Source organism: Crocodylus siamensis, chromosome 14 (assembly GCF_052110815.1).
Source record: "Crocodylus siamensis isolate JL-2025a chromosome 14, ASM5211081v1, whole genome shotgun sequence".
NCBI classification, from domain to species: domain Eukaryota; kingdom Metazoa; phylum Chordata; order Crocodylia; family Crocodylidae; genus Crocodylus; species Crocodylus siamensis.
In genome coordinates, this window is record NC_143408.1 from 12,710,947 (window position 1) to 12,728,848 (window position 17,902).

The following is a 17,902-nucleotide window of genomic DNA, read 5'->3' on the forward strand; positions in this document are numbered from 1 at the left end:
GGTCCTCAGATTTGATTTGGATTTGGACATTCAGCCACTGAATCTGGCTGAATCTCTGCCGAATTGAATCAGGGACCGAAGCTTCGCACAGTCCTATTATCTGCCTCCACTGAGAACAGTCTAGCTCAGGGATGGGCAGTTATTTGGGCTGGAGGCTTAACAAGTTTTTGTGAGCTGTCAAGGGCCACAAGGGTTGACCTTCCCCTTGCCAGGTGCCCTGTCCCCTGGTCGCCATCTTGAGACTGGAAGTCCTACCCCTAATCTCTGACCTTTGCCACTGAAGGTCCCTCCCCTTGCCCCTAGAAATATTCCTTTTGGAAGGGGGGTGGGATTCCATCTTGGAACCAGAAAAAGATCTAATCATATACTAAAAATCAAATATCAACTATAACATATTTTAATTTTATTGCAAAAAATATGTTTTTCCTGATGCATGTGTGGTTTTATAATGTATGTAGAAGCAGTTGCATAATAGTTCAGAATAAAGTCTTACTCTTGTTTATTATATGGAGGGTTTGGGGCAGTGTATTGGGTGTGGTTGGAGGGGTGGGTGGGTATATGTTATGGGGTGTGAGGGGTGAGAGGTTTGGGTGCGTGTGGGGGTGGGTGTTGGATTTGTGAGGGGATGTGGGTGGAGTTTGTTGGAGGGGTGGGCTGTGTGGGTGTATTTGTGGGCATTGTGGGGTGTAGGGTATGAATCTGGAGGCTTCCCCACAAATCTACCCTTCAAGGCACACAGTCTCCACTGCCAGCAGCATCAGTAGCAGCAGCAAGGCCTTGGCATGCTCAGGTCCCATGGCAGGAGGATGCCCCTTGCAGCATGTAGTTCCACCTGGCCCTGGCATAGGCTCTACACTTCCACCCGACTGCAGCTTCCTCCCTGCACACCACTGCTTTCTTACCTGCTGCCTGCGGTTCTGCACTAGGGACAGAAGGAGAAGCTTTTGGAGGCCAGGGGAATCAAGTAGTTCCCTGGGAAGCATCTGCAACAGTAGCAGCAGTGGCCCTTTATAGAAGCTGTGTGCTCTGGCTGTAGCCAGAGCTGGGGCCAGGGCCCTCCCATGGGTGAGGGTAGGAGCACAGCATGCTGCCCCAGTGGCAGTGGGTGTGGTTTGGCCCTATGCAGAGTGCAGCAGGGGCAGCCACAGGCTGAGCAGGATACAATTAATTGGTGGGTGCTTGCCCTCAGGCCGGATGAATTAACTTGGCTGGATCAGGCCCACAGGCAACATTTTGTCACCCCAGTGTAGAGAGAGAATTCAAGTAACTAAGAAATTCAGAACTGTATATAAGTAATTGAAGAAATTAATTAAAAACCCATAGCCAGGAGGATAATGGACAGTGAAATAGATTTGAAAAATTATATCAAGAACAAAGTCAAAATATCTTGAAAGTGAGACTGAATTGCTGTTTAAGAAGCTCTCTGGACTGTTCTTTTTAATTTTTAATAAATGATGGAATCCTGGGAAAACATCCAGTAGCATAACTAGGGCTGTGTGAACAAGGCACTGACTTAGAGGAAGTGGTCCCCCAAAGAAACCACACCAAGGTAGCAGCAGGCAGGTGTAGGGACAGACTGCCATACAATATCAGCAGCTGGGTATTTTGAGTCCCTGGGACAGATAAAACTACATTCCCTTCTGAAACCTAGCTCTTCAACATGTAGTTCCACCTGCCACTCTCTGTCAGGGTGTGGACAAACATAATACTTGAACTGTTCCAAGAATGTCATGATTGGAAACTGGGTTTTTATTGTTCCTCATCAAAGGTGTCTGTGTGTACACCGCTAAAGATTAAAAGTAGAACCACCTTTTAGGCATTGCATTGCTGTTGAACTGTAAGCAGCGGTGGTAGTGGATATCCAGCCCAATTGCAATGTTTTGCTCCCTCTTCACATTGAGTTAAATAAAGGCCCATTTCTGTACATCTGTGTGATGGTACCCTGACTGGGAGTGCCTACATGTTATGACACCAACCTGTTGTGGGGACAAAGAAAAAAGCAGCTGCATGTTCATGACCATGGCAGCAACCAGAAATTGCTGCTTCTGCTTTACCCTGGGCACCTTGGCTGCATCACTGCACTGCTGCCTAGGTGTGTGTGTAGGGTTTGGGTGCTGTATGAATCCCTGCTTCTGGGGGTAGAAACAAATGTCATCTGATGTCTCATTTGTACCACTATGAAAAAAATTGCAGCAGCACAAACTGTGCACAAATAGAAGTCTCTACCCTTTGTCATGCCAATTCAGAAGAAAGGTAGTAATAGACTCTAGTGCTTTACTGTGACAGATGTCATTTATTTCTGAGGTAAGTGAGTGTGGGAAGCCTGAGTTGTGCACACCCTTTAGCTACCCCCATCAGGTCTTTAGGGGCCTAATGGCCCCCTCAAGGCCCAAGAGCACTTACCCAGCTTTCCCTGCTTACAGAGAAGCATGCCAGGGAATCTCAGAGTGCTTCTCCATAAGTAGGGAAATCAGGGTACCTTGCTTACAGAAACCTACCCATGATCTCCAGGGGCAGTCTCCTTAAGCAAGGAAAGCCCATGTGGGTCCTGGCATAGAGGCATAGAACTCAGGGAAACTAAAGGAGGTGTGGATGAGTGGGAAAAGAACTGGAATCTCCAGTGATGCATCTGGGTAAGTAGGGAACACTAAACAAGTGCTCTTAAGGCTTGAGGGGCCCAGTCCTGCCCAGGAATTCTCCCCTCAAGCTCTGGGAAAAAACACATCACTCCTTGTCCCAGACCATCAGACAGGACAAGGGGCAAAGTATGTTTCAACTAACTAAGCTTATCTGCTTCATTCAGTGATGTCTTTTTCTAGCCTGGGTTAGTTGCCAGAGTTTTCACAGCTTTTAAAGAGCACTTTCCCCCTCCCCAACAAGCCACTCAGTGTACTTTAATTCATGGTAACTGGCCAGGGTTTGGTAAATCCCAGGCTGATCTGGGACTGGAGGACTGGCCAGGTAAGGAGAAAGGGGTTGCTTGTACCCCTGTGTGCCTTGGGGCTGGGAGATCAGGAGGCAGCTTTATGACACTTTTAAGGAACTGGTCAATTTCAAGCAGTGGCTCTGCATTCCCAGTCTCCAAGCACTGCCCTCCCACCTGGCCACCTCCCGACTAAGCCCAAGATGCGTGGAACCCTATTTAAAAGCAGTGGAGAACTGGCCCCAAAGCTTCCAGCCAGGACACTGCAATCAAATGCAAACAACAGAGGCTGGGGCAGTAGAGTTCTGGCTGTGCACCAGGGCAACTGGTTGCTGTCCAGGGGTGGGGGTGCAGGTGGGAGAGCACAGTGCATCATATGATCCCTGGAGGACCAATCAGACACTAGTCACATGGTGTTCACACAAAACACTTAACTGGTTCACAAAAAACTGGTTAAAAATAATACTTGATTATACATATATACATTAAAACTGTTAAAAATAGTATAAAGCATTCTAAAATGGGATGCAATTTTGGATGTAGCAGAAATTAAATGGAATAAAACCTGGCTAATTAGCGTATCTCAAAAACTAACTATTAATGTGGGATAATTATCTAGTAAGGTTGTTTCCAAAAAAGTCCCACGAGGTGTTCTCAAACCAGTGATATTTAATACTTTTTTAATCAATGATCTGGAAGAAAAAGTTAAAATAATTGTCTTTAAAGCTACTCATTGACAAAATGATTGGTAGAGTGGTGAGTAATGACAATTTGACAGTATTAATCTCCTACCCTTCCTATACAGGAAATAGCAAGAGGAAGATGCTTCCCAGGGTTGATCCAAATTACCTAATCACTTAGAACAAAATTCTGTTTACCTTTATGTAAAGTGCTCCATCTTGGGACAAGCAACTCCCAAACACACCTACAGGTTTGGCAGCACCTAACTGACTAACACCGTGAATGAAAGGAACCTGGGGGTAATAATAGACCACAGTATGAATATGAGCCAGCAATGCAATGCTGTAGCCAGTAGGGCAAATAATACTCTGGCATGCATCAATTGATGCATCTCCAGCAAAGCCAAGGAGCTGATTCTTCCACTCTACTCAGCACTGGTGAGACCACAGCTGGAGTATGCATCCTGTTCTGGGCACCACACTTTAACAAGGACATGGACAAGCTTGAGAGAGTTCAAATAAGACCCACCTGTATGATCAGAGTCTTACATGGCAAGCCATACAAGGAAAGGCTGAGGGATCTGGGACTCTTCAGCTTGATGAAAGGAAGGTTGATAGGGGACCTACCACTACACTAGGAGAGTACATCAAGGGCTCAGTGACCAACTGTTTATCAGGACACCTGAGGGGAAAACAAGGGGCAATGGCTGCCCTTCCAACCCTGGCACTTGGGAAAAAAAATACCCCAGCTCACCAAGTGCTGCCAGGTGTGGGGAGCAATCCCTGCTGCCACCCACTGCTCCATGCTGTGTGTGAGGTTCTTCCATGAGCCCCTCAACCCCTCCTGCTGTCCCAGCCCCACCTCTGGCCCTTTCAGGAAAAAAAAAATAAAGCTGGGACTCACTGGTTCCTGCCCAGTGGGGGGCGATCTCTACTGCCCTGAGGCTGCTGCAGGAACTGGTGAATCCAGGGGTTTGGGATTATCTTTTCCTTAAAGGTCCAGAGCTGGGCATTTGGGCAGCCATTGGGAGGGGCTGGGGAAGGGTTGGGGGGCTTGTGCAGAGCCCCCCAGGCAGCATGGGGCAGTAGGGGGCTGCAGGGATCACCCCTCTGCCTGGAAGCACAGGGTTGTTTTTTTAATTCACTAGGAGCTGGGGCTTTAAAAAAAAAAAAAATCACCGGGAGCTGGGGCCAGGTAGGGCAGCCATGGGAGGGGGTGTGGGCTGAGTTAGGAGGGCTGGGGGAGCAGGCAGGGTATGGGGCCTGGCAGGAGTCCCCCCAGGGTGTCCTCCCCCCCTCCTCCAGCCCCTACTTACCAGCTCCAAGTCTGGCTCCAATTCACTGCTACAGCAGGTGGGGCAAAGCTGCTGAATCATTGAAGCTCTCTGAATCGATTTGAAGAGCTTTGAATCAATTCAGACCTTTTTATCGGTCCCCTGATTTAATTCAAATTCAGAGATTCTGCCACCGAATTGGGCCAAATTGCCTCTGAATTGAATCAGCACCCAAAGCTTCACACAGCCCTAGTTTCTAGCCACATAAATGGTGTTTTTGGCACTTATGCAAAGGTTGCAAATCTGTTACTCCTGCTGTGTGTTGGCTCGACAAGTGCATAGCTACATGCATGCACACATTATGAATATGTTCCTGTGTTTAAGGATGAGATTAGAAGTTACAATTAAACTTTGTTAAGGGCACTTAAAATATGAAGGATCACACATTCACGCTCCTTAACAATTGCTAAGTATGCTGTTTGAAGTGAGGGTTCTCTTGGAGCTGTGCTAACCAAGTCAACTTAGCCTAACTTCTAATTGTTCATGGGAGATCAAATGACCCAATTCACTGTCCTCTAGCATCCCAGGAGACACCATTCCAGGTGGACTCACTGTCCTGGATGCTGAAGCCTCTTTTACACACTCCACCCAGTGAAAGTATGAACAGTGCAGAAGCATCAGGTGAATAAGGGAGCTGCCAGGCTGTAGGGTGAGCGTGGGGGATGGGGGAGGACACAAGCAGGCCAAACAGAGGAGGCAGGGAGATGCTGGGGGGGAGGGGCTGCAAATAAAGCACAACTCAGACACACAGCACAATAAACACAGCACACACACAAAGCTCAACAGAGACACACAGACACCCACATAGCAAAGCACTCACACTCACAGAATAACACATGCATAAGAACAGGCAATGACAGGAATGTGGGAAGGAGTTGCACTGTGCACTGCTGGCTGCTGCTGAAAGGCAACAGGGATGCTCTCTGTGTACTCCCAGGCTTTGCTCAGCTCTGTGCAGTCAGGGATGGCCCCTTCCCTGTTGATTCTTATCTGCCAGCTGTGCTGCTTAGTCAAGTCTAGGGATGGAGGGGTGAGTGGGAAGGTGAGTTGGGGGTAGGATGTGTGTGCATGTGCTGTCCTGTGCTCAGTGTAGGTGTGTGTGCTGGATGTCTGTATGTGTGGGGTGGGCGGGAGAGATGCTGTGCATCTGTGTATGCTGTGCTATGTAGGGTGTGGTGTGGGGTGCTGCTAGAGAGCTGGTAAGCAGGGCAGGCGTGGAGCAGACTTTTCAGCTCTTACCCACACCCCTACTCACCAACCTTCTAGCACATCTCAGAGCTGTGCAGTTGCAGTTGGTATACTACTGCCCAAATATACTACTGCTTCCAGCACATGCTAACTTTAAGGACCTATCATTCCTTAAAGTTAGTGAGAGCTAGTTGTAATGTGTAAGCACACGCTAAGTCAAAAAACAGTCTACTACACACTCCTCCTTACCTGTCCACAGTGCTAAGGTAATATAATTGCCATATATACATAAGAGATAAAAATGTCATTCAAATTGTCTTTTAGAAAATTGTCATTTATATGCACAGAGGAAAATAGAATTATTTCCTAAGGAGGTTTATGCCTCCAGATATTCAATAGGAAACTGAAGGAGTGGGTTGAGTCTTGTTTCTTCCTCTTCCTCAGAGCTTAGATATCTGACTCAGGTTGCAAGGAAGGCATTTCCATCATAATGGGATTCTAGATCACACAGGGTGCATCTACATATGCACTTTTACTGTGCAGTACCTAAATTACTGTACAGTAGAGACACACGTCTACACATGCACACGCTGCACAGTAAATATGGTGACATATTCTGACTCAAGTATAAATTTGATACCTGCATCATGCAGATATCCAATTTAGGCCCAATTAGTTACTGCACACTAATGCATGTGTAGATGCCTTACTGCACAGTAACCCTGTATGTGTGTTTATGCAGACATTGTAAATGTGCTTTAACACCTGCACATGTAGACACTGGCCTATTCCCACTTACTGTGCAGGAATTTACTGAGCAGTATGTTTAAGCTGGAGTAAATGCATGTGTAGACACATATACAAGGAGGAAACACATACCTGACATGTAGCACAATATCTTCATTTGTTTTTGCAGTAATGCTTATGTCCAGTAGCCTAACAGGAAAAGCTTCTGCCCAGAAAATATAGGACTGGGGGCACCTTACCTGGGGGGGGGCTTCAAAATCATCCATCCCACTTTCCAGGAGAGGGCACTAAGTTTCAGGAAATAGGCTGTAGGAAAAGCTGTCTGAAGGCAGGAGTATTTACCCCCATCTCTCCCACTGAAGTTGGGACTATTATGAAGCCAAAGGTGCAAGTTTCATGGTGGCTGCTGCTAATGGAACAGTGGCTACCCCTCTTCTGACAAGCACTATTACATTCAGAAACACCTTTTGGGTAAGAACCCAGGAGACCCTCCCTTCCAGGACAATATTAGTCTCACTGAACCACAGTTCCTCTGGCTTGTTCTACTTCTCGCCCCACATATCTTCTCATTGCTTAGAGGAAGGCAATGTAGAGTGTGGCAGGGCATTGTTGGTGCCTGCCACTTTAAGGGTTGAGCCAAACAGCCAGCAGGTGCTTGATTGTGGCAGCCATTTTGAGACACTGGCTGCTTATATAAACAGAGCAGATTGCTGCTGGCAGAAATATTGTATGGCTGAGTTGCTGTATGAGAATATGTGCAGGTAAAACCAGGTCCTGGGTATAACCTAAGACTGCATCCTGCTGGGAGTGTGTGGCCTTGTTGGGGTCCTAGTGGCAAGGGAAATACCAGACCAGTTACCACCCTGGTGGAAAGTGGGTTAGGGTGCTTTAATAATCCCTAGCCCCCACATCATTGTGGGTAGCAGTTGAGGCTAGGCACAGCTATGGCCACCTGAGTCCCTCCTGGGAAGGGAAGCCTGGTAGCCCCAGTGTGGGAGTAGAAGATGTAGAGCCCCAATAAGTGTAGACCTCAGTGAGGGGGTGGATGTGGAGCCCTAGTGAGGGGAAGCTTGGCCCTGGTTGGGTAATTGGCTGGCCATTAACCCAGTGAGGGTCATGGTAGAGGCCCAAAACTTGGTATGTCTGCCACTCAAGGTGTACACTAGATAAAGCCTATGACCAAAGGGGCCTGCTATGAGAGGAAGCAAGGCAGTATAAGTCATTGATGTGTGAGAGGAAGGCAGTATGAATGTGTGTGTATGAGGCCTGACAACGAGGGCTAAGCTTGGTCTGGCTGTAGGCTGGGAGTATTTGAGTCACCTGGATGTTATCTGCTGTGGCTTGGGCTGTGGTATAAGGGAATATTGGAACTGCAGGGAACACCCCCTAGCATTGGGGCAAGAATAGGTAGGCTCCTGCCTAATTAGAGCCAATTATGATACAACAAGGTATGGCAAGTGAGTGAGGTGGGCATTTAGCCCAGGAACAGGTGGCTGAGTAAATGGCTGACCAGCCCTGAGAAAATCCCCCTGTTTACACAGGGAACAGTTTTCCACCATAAGCCTAAATCTAACTCCCATTTTAGCTATTAAGTATTGATCTCTTTCTGGTCCCACACACTTTTTGTCTGCCTATGGGTTGGCTTCAACAAGAGTGGTGAGGGTGGCCTAATCTATGTCCTGTCTTGGTGGTTATGGCTAGGGAGAGGGAAAGTTATTTTCATTCCATATGGGTAAGTGTGAGGTGCTGAGCTAAACTCTCACTCCCTGGGCAAGTTTCTAAACCACTTGGCCAGATCTGTCCAACTTCAGAGGAGCCAGGGGCTGCATACTGTAGGAGCACCATGCTGCAGGGGCCACACACTCTTTGAGCTCCCAGGATCCCTACTGCATGAGCAATACAACCTCCCTGGCTCATGCTGTTGCAGGGTGAGACCTCACTGCTGCTTCATGGGTACCATAAGCCCCTCACTACCATTGTTCACATTACATGAACCCCCCCCCCCAAGCCTCTCCTCCCTCCTGCTGGTTCTGAGGTATAGATGGCACAATCCCCACTCTGTCATGGGGCAGGAGCTTATCAGGCCCCTTCCAGCCATGCTATCTGCCCCAGACACCCAAACCAGCATCATAGTGACAGGCAGTGGGGGAGTGATGGTTGGATAGGAGCCCACAGGCTGCTAATTAAAGTCCTGCAGGCTTCATGCAGCCCATAAGCTAGCAGTCAACCTGCCCTGAAGTAGGCTCTTGTATTAGAAGCTGTGCAAATGCTATTTACTAGTAGAGTTGAATTTGGACTTTAAGGTCACATGCAAGAACAGATGTAGGAAATGAACAAATATATACTTGGAGCTCCTTCAGAAGGGGAGAGGGAGCTGTTGCTCCAGGTCCTTAACTGCTTGCACACACAAATCTTACAAGTGTGGTAGCAAACTTGCTACAGAGGGCAAGCTTTGACCCCCCCCCCCCCAAGTTCCCAGGCTAGAATCTAAGCTGATCTCCTTGTTAAGTCAACAGTCATCTTACTGAGGCACATACCCTCTGCTTTTCTCCCTTTCTCCAAATCCAACATGTAACCCACAGCCTTCCTGCTTGTGGGTACCCCCTTGGGTATATCGGATTCAAAATGAATGCAAAAGAAGAGCTTAGATGGTGAATGACCTATATCATGGTAGTCAGAATATTGCAGTGAAAAGTCAAACAGATTCAAGCACCCTTTGGATGAGCGGGATCTAGATTCCAGGCCCTCTGCCTTCCCTTCAGCTGGTGGGGGGGAAGGGGGCTGGGGGGAAGATAGATGCACATGGAATTTCTTTGAGCACGTAAACACCACACTCTGTAGATGCCAAAATAGTCACTTAAATGACCAGAAAAGAAAGGAATGCCACATCAAGTTTCTCAAAATTGACTGGATTTAAAAATGAGACACTGAGCTGCTCAGCCCTGCCAAGATTGAAGCATTTTTAGGTTCATAGGAACTGTTCAAGTAAAACCTGAGGTGTCTGAATGTTGGACCCCTCCAGGGTTCATCGGAAAGCAGGGCTGGGAGGGTCCTCAGAAGGTCATGTAATCTAGCCCCCTGCTCATGGGCAGGGTTATCCCTGACTAAAATATCCCAGTCCAGTGTCTGTCTAAGCTGTTCTTGAAAATTTCCAAGGATGGAGCTTCCACAATGCTCAATGATTCTCAAAGTGAGAGAACCTTTCCTTAATCTCCAATCTAAATTGGATCTGACAGTGTGAGGCCATTGCTCCTAGTTTCATCCCCTAGGGCCATAGAGAATAGCCTATTTCCATCCTCAGAAAGCCCCTCCTAATCTTCAAATGAAATTCTCCCTGTTGGAGCTGAAGACCGATATCAAATCCCTCCCCAGTCTTCTCTTCTCCAGACTATTTACTTCAGCCTTTTTACATAAGTTTTCCTTCCAGGCCCCTAATCTTTTTTATTTCTCTGTATTAGGCTTTCCAAGCTGTCCACATTCTCCTTGAAGTACAGGGCCCAAAACTGGACACAGGATTCCAGGAAGGCCTTACCAGTGCTGAATAGAGTGAAAGAATCACTTCTCTTGATCTGCAAGTGACACTCTTGTTAATACAACCAAGTATACTGCTAGCTTTTGTTGGGGGGGGAGGGGAGTACGCTGTTGGTTCATATTCAGATTATGGCTTATTATACCCCCAGGTCCTTCTCTGTGGCACTGTAGGCAAGCCACTCATTCCAAATCTGTATTTGTGCATGCAATTATTCCATCCCAAGTACAGAATTTTGCACTTGTCCTTGCTGAATCTCATCTTTTTTTTTTTTAAACAATTTCTCCATGTCACTTGGTCTGCTACTCCACTCAACTTGGCATCATCCACAAATTTGCTAAGCATGTACTCAATCCCATTGTCCAAATTATTATTGAAGAAGTTAAATGATATCAGACCCAGAATAGGCCACTGGGGAACCCCACTTGATACCCTTCCCAACTACATATTGACAATTACTCATTGAGCATTATGATCCAGTTTTGTGCCCATCCTACAGTACTTTCATCTAGTCTGTATTTTCTTAGCTTGTTAATGTGAATGTCATGGGAAATGGGGTCAAAAGCCTTGCTAAAATCAAAGTAGATCACATGCCCTTCCCCTTCCCCTACACAGAGCCTGTCATGTCTTCATAGAAGGCAAAAAGGTTGATCAGGCATGACTTGCCTTTGGTGAATCCATACTGGCTGTTCTTGATCACCTTGTTCTCCTCTAAGGGCTTCATTATTGTTTCCTTTATAACTGGCTCCATGATCTTTTCAGGTATCAAGTTCAGGTTGGTTGGTTTATAATTGAATTCATCTAGTGTCTCTAAGTGATTCCTAATCTGTTTTTCTGTTATTTTAGGCCAAGGGTGGGCAAAATATGGCCCACAGCCTGGATTCAGCCCACCAATTGACTGTATCCAGCTTGCACCTGCCTTGTGGTGTTCCAAATGGGGGCAAGCCCTGCCTCTTCCTGCCCATAGCAGCTTACCCCATTCTCCTACCTGTGCCTGCCCCATGACTACCAGTTGCACCACCCTGGCCCGAGCCCCTGCCCTGGCCTCAACCCTGGCCAGTGCACACAGCTTCTCAGTAGGGCTGCTCTTGCCACTGCTGCAGCCATCTGGGGACTTCTCAGCTCTCCCCACCTCCAGTAGCTTCTCCTGTTCCTTCTCCTGCCCCTATGACACTTCAGGTGTGGTGCAGGGAGGGGGAGCTGCAGCTGGATGGCTCTTGTCTCTGTATGTGGGGCTCTATTTCCAGTTCCTGGCTGCTTTCTACAGACTCTGCCTCCCCAATGCAATGAGCAGTAGGGGTGTGTGAAACAGGCTGTATTCAATTCAGATTCAGTCCAAATTAGGGATAGTGATTTGATTTGATTCTGAAGGTTCGAAACAGATTCAGAGTCAGCGATTCAACCATAGCTATGGTTTTAAATGTTTTTTCTACATACTTTAAGGTACCAGGCACTGCTTGTGAATTCTGTGATGCTGGGGCAAATCGAGTGTCCCACAGAAGTGTGTGTGTGGTGTATGTGCTTGGCAGCAAACCCAGAAGTGGACTGGAAGTGGCTATGATCCGCTTTTCTGGGTCCGCTGGGCAGCATGCGGAGCCCTGCCCCTGCACCTCCCCTGGCTTGGTGATTGGCCACAAGGGGGACCCTGGGTGCCCTCCGGACCCAGGAGGCACTAGTCACTGAGCCAGGGGGGCGGGGGGTGCATGCTCCCTGTTGGACCTGGGAGTGGGCCAGAAGTGCTTCTGGTCTACATCTAGGTCTGCTGGCAAACGTGCTGTGGGGCACTCCATCTGCCCCAGCATTGCAGCATTGACAAGCCACCTGGTACTTGAGGTATGTAGAAAAAAGCATTTAAAACTGTCTATGCCTGAATCGTCAAATCTTTCCGAATCTCTCTGAATTGATTCGGAGGAGTCTGATTTGATTCAAAGAGGTTAAAGGGTCTTCTTATTCGATTTGGAGATTCAGCCACCAAATTAGGCCAAATCTCATCCAAATTGAATTGGGAACCCTGATTCACACAGCCTTAATGAGCAGCCAAGTGGGGGGAAGGTAGCTGGGAACTGGCTGAAGCCCTGTGCACTGGGACAGGAACCACCTGACTGCAGTTCCATGCCCTGCCCCCCCCCCACAAATCCAGGGTGTAAATAAATGTAGCATAATGCTTGAAAGAGTGACCTTCTAATTTTGTTTTTTGTAATACCTAGCCACAAGTGCATCTGCAAACAAATTTTTCTTCATGTCTTTCTTTGCTTGCTTTTTGGCTTTCATTCCTTTTTCTTTATTTCGACATTTCACAACCCCTGCCCCAAATGTGAAGCAAATGTAAAAAGTTTCCTAATGTTTGGAAATGCCCTTTTTATGTGTTTTTTTTAGGAAGCTTGTGCAACTAGTTTTGACCTGTGGATTCTACTAATGACAGGGATTTTTTATATGTCTACCTAGGGTGACCATATGACCCAGTTTGCACAGGAAAGTCCTAGATTTTGTCTGTCAGTCTGAAGTGATTGGTTAAAAAAAATAAAATGGGAGTCCCAGAATCATAAGGGTGCAAGACACAGTTTGGACTGTGCCTGTACTCCTGCTTGCCAGCCTTTGCTACTGCCTGCAAAAAGCACCACTGACTTAGGTGGGGAGCGGTCACTGTCCTGGATATCCCAGTTGTCCCAGGCTTCCTACAACACGTCCCAGATATCTACCCCATGTTGCTTGATTGCTTTTCCAGTTCAGACCCAAGGAGTGTATCTACATGACATTTACTGACATGACATTAGTTGACTACTTAATTGCACAGTAACCATCTAAGTGTCTACATGTGCACCCCTACTGGGGTGCACAACACTAATAATTGCCACAGCAGGGTAGTATTTGGTAGATTACTGAGGCAGAGGTGTTTTTTGTTCCTGTGCACATCTTGAAACAGTGCACCCAGAAGAAAAAAATTCCAGAACAATAAGTTCCAGAGTTTATTTGTGCAAGTTAATCACATGTGTTGATGTGCCCAATGTGTTATAACTATGTGGTAACTTTCACTGCTCCATCCAGTGCACTACTTCCATATGACTTACGGCAGCATTTGCACACCTTGCAGTATAAGGTGGTCCAAAGGAGCCCAGATTTGGTGATCTAAACTAAAGGATATACTGTAAAAGACACTTTCCTAAAAAGGTCTCTGGAAAGGGCTCCTGGTGCTTTCTCTTGGAAATGGCAGAGATGTAGAAGGGAGCTTTTGTTACAGGTGGTTAGACGAGCTCCTGCCTGAGTGATTTTAATTAATGCTATTGAGGTTTTGCCTTAATGCTAATGGTGTTTTGGAGTGTTTTGAGCCTTCTGTAGATGATGATGATGATGATGGTTATTTAAATCAAACTGAAAGAATAGTACCTCAAAATATTAAATGAAAAATAGGTGCAAACCTCTTATTTTGAATCAGGGTAAATTATGGTACAAAGTACAGGACAATGGAGAAATCAGTTTGCAATTATTAAGGTTCTTGCTGTTGTTCATGTCAGAAATTTATTTTTAAAGAGTCTGGACTAAACTTTCAACACATCTCTGAAATGGGAAAAAGACTAGGCTTTTAGAATCAGTATTTTCTAACAGTTCCGGCATTCTTTTTCCATCACATGCTACTTCATGGATTCGCTGTCAAGAGATGTTGACATAGATATCCAAAAATACATCAGGGGAGCCAAATAAACTGATACAAGACAGTAGTGAGGTGGGCAATGCTTAAGACAAACATTTGATACATGATGCATCCATTGAGAAAGAGACCCCTAATTGTGAAGGAATACTGACAGATAAAAATTTGGACTCATTTTCGTGTTTATGTGTGTGTGTGTAATATATTCAGTGACACCTTTCAAGATGCATGGAACCCCTGAAAAGTGCATGTGTGGATGTCTGACATAGATACGCTTAGGTAGGACAGAGGTGTGCAAAAACACAGACATGACAAGCACACACATAAACAACAGGACTCAAACCCACATTGCACAGAGTCACAAACTCATGTTTATTCTCTCCTCCATACCTACAGTTGCAATGACTCTCACCATGCATGCACACACTCACTGACCTGATTTGTTATTAATCCCAATGCTTTCTTGTCTTGTTTTAACAGATGACTGCCACAACACAACAGCCAGCTAAGGCACAGCCAGTGCTCATTACAACACCCTCAGCAGCAGCCAATACCCCTGTCCCAAGCACTCCCATTGACCCTCAGGCACAGCTGGAGGCTGACAAGCGGGCTGTCTACAGGTACAGAGAGAACCTACTGCAAGGCTGTTCTTTAATGTTCCTTTCCATCATTGTAGAGTTGTGACTTCTTACTGGAAAGTGGCCTGGGGCTAACTTTTATCAGCAGGTTTCTACAGAGAGGCCCTTTCCTTGAAGGCCTTGTCAATCGATTTTCAGGAGGCAACTTTCAGTTCATGTTAAATGAAGCTAGACCCATGTTCAATAAGAAATAGGTCTGTTCCTTTTTTGGAGAGACATTAAGGATACTGGGATAATATCACATTTGAGAAGAAAGTGATTCTAGATCACATGAATGTTAGGCGCCAAAATAATGAATACGCAGTTGAAGACATTGGAACAAAATGCTATAATGTTAAGAAGTACGAGTCCTTCCCGTTCTCTTTCCCTTCCTGTTATGCTAGCTTTTGTCTGTTACTGTCCCCCTTCCCCTACTTTGTTTCATTAAAATTTACCATGGATTTCAGTTATTATAGCTTTATTATAAGGAAATGCATAGATCCAGTGATGCCAACTGGTATCTATGTGGTAATTTTTATGTCACGTGGGTAATCAAAAGGGATCTTGGTTTTCTCTGACTTTAAAAAACAAATGAATAATTTTTGGATTAAAGTAAACCCAAAGCCCAATTTTTCCATGATTTAAAATGAAACTCCACTAATCAGAGGAAACCTGAACACCACAAATATAGGTAGACTAGAAAATTGCCCGGCAAGGATAATAGGGGTGGGCAAGGACAGAGCCCGTGTCCAGCCCCATGCCCCTGCGCCCCCTGATGCTATAGGTCTGGGCCCACTCCTGCTGCTCTGGCCCACTCCTGCCACTACTCCAGGAAATTGCCTGTCAAGAATGATGGGCAGGCAGGGATGGAGCCCTGTGTCCGGCCCTGTGCCCCCCCTGTCCCTCCCCCCACCAGTTCATATCCAGCCCTGCTCCCTTCCCGTAACCCCCTGCAGCTGCCCTGAGCCTGCTTCCCCAGTAGCTGCTGCTTCCCCAGTAGCTGCTGCCTCCCAAGAAGTGTGTGTGTGTGTGTGGGGAGGAGCTTGCATGCAGTAGCTAGAGCCACCACCTAGTGCACCCAATTCTTTCATGGATGCTGAGAGCTTCAGAGGAGCTAGGAATACATAGTCTCCACCATTCAACATCTTTGTATGTGGTTCTGTTTCCTTTCTGATGCAAGAAAATACAGCTTTCAGCAAGCTTGGCCCATACACAATAGCTGGAATGCTGAACAATGGAATTGATAATAAATCCTTCTCTGTATTGTAGATTAAAAGATTTAAAGACTATAAGTGCTTTCCCTGACTCCCTTCCTGCATCAATGCAAAGTATCTGTGACCTAGTCTTGGATCCAAACAGCAGCATCTGTATCACATTGTTGCTGTTTGGATAAAAAAAAAAATAAGTGTCATAGACAAGAGTAAGATATTTAGCCCTTCAGCCATGGTTATGCAAGCGCTGTAGTAGAAGTGTGCTTACAGTTATAACATTGTCAATAATAGGTGTAATAATGGCTATGATGAAACAGACCATAGCAAGTTCCTGTTTTTAATTTCTACAGCACTTACAAATTTTAATAATCTTATTTTTCTTATTGCCATCATATGGAACTAAAAATACTTAGTCTGCACTGAAATATGATTGTTTCTGTTTGGAAGGAACTCAGTGAAAACTAGGTAGGCAGTCTTAGAAAAACTGAAATGTCTAGCCAGTTTCTCTTTAATTTCACTGAAGTGCAAGAGTTTGCAGCAGGACAACAATGAAGCCTGAGAGGTGCTTTTTATTATCCCCATGAGAATCTATTCAGATGTAGCAAGACCTTCTATCCTCACCCTAGAAGGCCAGCATTCTACTTGTATAGCTGATATGAAGGAATAAGAGATTGCACAGGTCCCAAAGAAGCCATGTCTCAAATATGACAGTCACATGTCTATTCCACTTAATCACATTGCTTTTCAGATTAAATATCTGCAAATTTGGTCATGATATTTGTAAGAAGGCGTCACCCCTGCAAGCCTGCTTTTGAGATGCATGCACAAATGAACTTTGTACAAATAAAAAAAAAAAAAATCATTCAAAGCTGAAAGTCCCAACTTTAAATCTTCCAGTCTAACATGGCTAGCAGCAGAATTAATCAATCCTGATTCCTTACAGTCTGTTAGAGTGAACAGCTTTGTAAAACACTAGCAAAGCCTGTGTCATGTACCCATAGTGACTGGTGCGCATAGAGAATAATAGCCTAAGGCAGGGGTGTGCAATTCACCTTGAACCATGGGCCAGGTCCAGACTGCAGGGCTCCATGTGGTCTGGGTTCAGGCCAGGGCATGTGACAGTGACAACTCTGGCTCCTATCCATGCCACAAGGTGGTAGTGGCAGTAGTCCCATGCTGAAGCCAGAGCTACATGCAGTACAGCTCTGTCTTTTGTCTTCTGCCCTTTTCTGGAGCTGAAGCTGCCACCACTACTGCCTGACATAGGAGCAGCTCTAGCTATGGAATGGGAAACAAAGCACGTTGTAGCAGCAGTGGATCCAGCATGGGGTTAACGATGAAAGTGGTGGCTGAGGAAGTGGGACTGTGACAATAGCATCAGGCAAAGCAGCTCAGTGGACGTAGCAATCAGCCTCCTATCACCAACTGCTATGTCTACCAAGGCTCAAAGTGCTGAATTCTGCGGCAAGCCATTCCTCTGGCCACACCCCACCAAGTTCCAGTGGCCCAGGAGGCTAGACAGACTTTGTGGGGCAAACCCAGCCAGTGGGCCATATGTTTAATACCACTAGCAGTACGGGCTTGTCCACACTGTAAACGTGGTAGGTTCCTCAAAGATGAGGCTGAATATGTTCTGCCTATCCATGTTTGTATGATAACACAATGGAAATATTTGGCTTCTGAGTGTGGAGCACAGTCTCCCTGAAATGTGTCTTTTTCCTTCTGTGCCTGAATTTGAAAAGCATTCAAATCACAGAAACTTATCCTCAGACTTAATTTTTAAAGGGCTGTGGTGTGTCCCAGATCTGTTTTGTTTCTATTTCACAATTAGTATTATTAGTATTATCATTTCTCTCATCTACTTATGTGAAGGCTATCTTGGGTCTATATCTGTCATGACATGCTGGTTTAATTTGTGCATGGCAGAATAAAAAGATTGGTACAACCTGAGCAGAGTCTAAAGGATAGGGAAAACAGGGAAGAAACATGGCTTGTGAGCATTATTTTAAAAACCCCACACACATCTT

The 17,902-nt window shown here is 46.0% G+C and overlaps 1 protein-coding gene across 9 annotated transcripts in view; it reads left to right on the forward strand.

The window, feature by feature from the left end:
• Nucleotides 1-17,902, forward strand: part of PKNOX2 (PBX/knotted 1 homeobox 2) — an 827,020-nt gene that overhangs the window by 559,366 nt on the left and 249,752 nt on the right. For all 9 annotated transcript variants that reach the window (XM_090027048.1, XM_090027051.1, XM_090027055.1 and 6 more), the window contains one exon: nucleotides 14,528-14,667. In XM_090027048.1, coding sequence (XP_089883174.1) covers nucleotides 14,528-14,667 — 140 coding nt within the window. The remainder of the gene's footprint in view (nucleotides 1-14,527; nucleotides 14,668-17,902) is intronic.